Source organism: Petaurus breviceps, unplaced genomic scaffold, assembly GCF_028583685.1.
Source record: "Petaurus breviceps papuanus isolate PSGF00001 unplaced genomic scaffold, PetGlider_PUasm1.0 90865, whole genome shotgun sequence".
In the NCBI taxonomy this organism is placed as follows: domain Eukaryota; kingdom Metazoa; phylum Chordata; class Mammalia; order Diprotodontia; family Petauridae; genus Petaurus; species Petaurus breviceps.
Genome location: NW_027187367.1, coordinates 10,815,188 through 10,819,016, shown reverse-complemented (window position 1 = coordinate 10,819,016; position 3,829 = coordinate 10,815,188). Strand labels below are relative to the sequence as shown.

Here is a 3,829-nt window from a genome sequence, read left to right as displayed (position 1 = left end):
TCACACAGATACATTATATGTCAGCTCGAGGACAGAGGCAGCTTAATTTTTTTCTTTTTATACACACACATACACACACAGTGTCTGACAAATATCAGACATTAAATATTTGTTGATTGATCTAGCAAACCAACTCAGATACATGAAAAAGAACCACATCACACCTTTTGAAAAAGTTCTTGGGCCTGTGATAAAAATAAACCACACTTCCTCCCTGGGTATAAGTTTCTTCATCTTTGAAACAAAGAGGTTGGACTAGATGAATTCTAACATCCTGTGCTTCCAAGCCCTGAGTCAGAGACTTACTAAATATGAGACACGGATGCATCCTCTGTTAAATGAAGGGGTTGGACTGGATGGGCTCTAAGACCTCCTTCTAGCTCCCATGTTCTGTGGTTCTAGACTTCCAGGATTCTAGCTCAATGGATGCTGTCACTTCTTTGAGTGGAAAAGGATGAGGGTTTTTGTTGCTGAGTTGTTTCAGTCATGTCCAACTCTTTGGGACCTCGTTTGGGGTTTTCTTGGCAAAGATACTGGAGAGGTTGGCCATTTCCTTCTCTAGCCCATTTTACAGATGAGGAAACTGAGGCAAACAGGATGAAGTGACAGCTTGTAAGTGTCTGAGGTTGGATTTGAAATCAGGCCTAGCACTCCTATCCATTGGGCCACCCAGCTGCCCAGGGTATGGGTTAGTGCAGGGGTGGGGAACTTGCAGCCTCGGGCCACATGTGGCCTTCTAGGTCCTCAAGGGTTGCCCTTTGATTGAATCCAAACTTCACAGAACAAATCCCCTTAATAAAAGAATTTGCTCTGTAAAACTTGGACTCAGTCAAAAGGCCACACTAAGGACCTAGAAGGTCACATATGGCCCTGAGGCACATTCTCCATCCCTGGGTTAGTGTCTATTAAGTTCCCATCTTTGATAAGAATCCCCGAAAGGGTGGAGGTGGGGCTGTTGGGTTACAACCTCTGGCACCATTAAGGCTTAAAGTACTCTTGCTTTTAGACACTGGTAAGAATCTATGGCTGAGTCTATGATTCTGTCCCTAGAGGCATCCTGACCCGCTAGCACTGATGTGGACAAGAAAAGGTAGGAATGATAAACTGAATTCTATCCAGAAACAGTCCTGGGTACAGTCAAGAACAGAAGCTACGTAGACCCCAGTACTTTGGGAAACTGTTTATTCAATAACTAGCCAACATATGATTAAGGAAGGAGAACTGGGATTCCACAGATCCACCCAGCAATGTAGGCTCTCACTAAATCAGGTGGGATGGAAGGAGAGACTGGGCTGTCCTAGAATCACAATTTTTTAAATCATATTTAAAGAGGATGTGAAGACTAACAAAAAATTTTCCTCACAACAACCCTGTGAGGTAGGGAATGCCTTAAGTACTATCTTAGTTGAACATCTGAGGAAATTGAGGCTCAGAAAGGATAAATAACTTGCCTGTGGTTACATAGACACTGACAGGATTTGAACCCAGGTTTACTAGATCTAAGTGCTATACTCCAACTACTTTCCCCATTCTGCCTCTCACTTAAAAATCACATTTGCTAATGAAAAGTTGTCTGCCAGCAGTCTTCCATTCTGAGACCAGGGATCCCAAGAGACCAGGGAAAAGCTGGGATGGTCACCACAAAAGGGCATGTATTTTGTTCCCCTGCCCCTTTGCTATCATGTGCTGGTAAAAAACAACAACAAAAACACGTTGCCTTCACTTGCCCAAAGGCTCAACATTCTTCTGAAAAACTAAGTTTCAATGTCTCACTTTCTGACTGGCACCCCTCTTCCCCCGCAAATAACCAAATAACCACCATCTTCCTGGCCACTGCATTAAATGTGATTTTCCTTGAATTTCTCTTGATTCTGCTACAGACTCCATCTTGGTCAGGCCACACAACATTACCATTTGTACCAAACAAAAAAGAGTGGTCAGGTCAACAGGTCTATACATCAGGGGGTAACTGTTCCCTCCCCAAGAAAACAAGGTCCTGGTTGTCCTCTGTTTGGATCTCACATCAAAATGCAGATTCCATTTTATTAGGTACTAATAAATATCTGTCATGGGGGTATCTCCTGAGGTGGGGCCATCTTGTCTTGCAAGCATTCACTCAACCCAGGACGATCTGGACTGGTCATTGTAGTTTCATGAGACTTCTTCTCTTGGAATCCTTCCGTGCTATAGGGCTGAAATTTGAAACCTCCTTATAGATGTGACCTAGGAAAAATGAGACCAGTCATCTGAGTTAGGCAACAGGGCACTGAGAGGCAAAAGGTCACAAAGCAATGAATGGGAATCTGGAGCCTGTGGTCAGAGGGGTAGACATGAAGAGGTGAAAGGACAGCCAGTAAAACACAGCAGGGAGCTGAGTCCCCAAAGAGATAGGTTAGGAGGCAAGATTATGAGGTTTAACTCATTATAAAGGGGAAAGGGACAAGGAAGAGACCAGTGGCAGGGTGGGGGAACTCAGAGGTTACTGAAGGAAGCTGGTTCCAGGTACCGGGAGCTGACCCACAGAAGGGAAGAGCGAGGTGTCAATTATCCCCTGGCTTCCTCTCCCTTCCCTACCCCACACCCCAGCTCTTACTCTTCCACTCATCCACCGTGAGCTTCTCATGTTCCATGGAATCATCAAACGGCTGCTGGGCTACTGTCTCCTCCTCTGGATCCCGGAATTGGTCAAAGAAGGGATGGGTGAGAGCCTGTGCAGCTGTCAAGCGCTTGTCCACATCCAACTCAAGCATCTTCTCTAACAGGTCTGCCGCTGCAGAACGTGGGAACCCATGAGCCCCACCTGCCCATGCTCCCCTAAGACTCCACCCAGATAGCCCACCCAGGGTTCCAGAGTGAAAGGAGCTGTCTATGTCTTTTGGTATCCTTCAAGTGCCAAAAGGAAGGTAACACTCCAGCCAAGGGCTGGAGTGTCAACAACAGGTCTCACCCTGGGGGCTAGCACGAGGGAAAAGTTGTGAGAAATCCTTCTTGGGACTCTGAGGCAGGGACTGGATATAGGATTTGGCCTGAAAGAGAGCAAAGCAGAGAGTTTAGTTTTAAGGATCTAAAGGTTTAGAGCTGGAAGGGGCCTTAGAATAAAGGTTTCAGAGATAAGGAAAATGGGACGCAGATATAATTTGGAGTGATATGCCCAGAGTTAAACAGCTAGCAATTATTTGAACTACATCTTCCCGATTCTAAGTCCAGCACTCTATCCATGACACCAACCTTCATTCCTCTCTTTCTCTATCTACTCTCTTTTCTGTGTCTCTCTCCTCCCTCTCCCTGCCACTCTCCTCTCTATCTCTTCTTCCTCTCTTTCTCTCCTCCCTCTCTCTCCTCTCCCCTTCCTCCCTCTCTCTCCTCTTCTCTGTGTCTCTCCCTCCTCCCCTCCCTCCCCCCTCTCTCTTGCATCTCTTCCCCCCTCCCTCTCTCTCTCCACTCTTTTCTTCTCTGTGTCACTCCTCTCTGTGTGTGTGTGTCTCTCCTCCCTCTCTTCCTCTTTCTTTTTTTTTTTAAAGCAATTGGGGTTACGTAACTTGCTCAAGGTTACATGGCCAGTTATTTCTGGGTGTGGTGCTAAGTATCTGAGCCCGGATTTGATCCCCAGGTCATCCCGACACTGGAGTCAGTGCTCTTACTCGCTGAGCCACCTGGCCGCCCCCCTCTCTTCCTCTTTCTCTCTCTCCCTCTCTCCACTCTCTTCTCTGTGTCTCATGTGTGTCTCCTCCCTGTGTCTCCTTCCTCTCTTTTCTTTCCTCCCCTCTCTTCTCTCTGTGTCTTTCTTCTCTCTCTCTCTCTCTCTCTCTCTCTCTCTCTCTCTCTCTCT

At 46.5% G+C, this 3,829-nt stretch overlaps 1 protein-coding gene across 5 annotated transcripts in view; it reads right to left on the bottom strand.

The window, feature by feature from the left end:
- Window positions 1–1,165: 1,165 nt before the first annotated feature.
- Window positions 1,166–3,829, bottom strand: part of MAPK13 (mitogen-activated protein kinase 13) — a 19,828-nt gene continuing 17,164 nt past the window's right edge. For all 5 annotated transcript variants that reach the window (XM_069073550.1, XM_069073549.1, XM_069073552.1 and 2 more), the window contains exons 10-12: window positions 2,948–3,026; window positions 2,594–2,770; window positions 1,166–2,223 (exon numbers count right to left, since the gene is read on the bottom strand). In XM_069073550.1, the coding sequence (XP_068929651.1) occupies window positions 2,141–2,223; window positions 2,594–2,770; window positions 2,948–3,026 (339 nt within the window). In that variant the 3' untranslated portion in view covers window positions 1,166–2,140. The remainder of the gene's footprint in view (window positions 2,224–2,593; window positions 2,771–2,947; window positions 3,027–3,829) is intronic.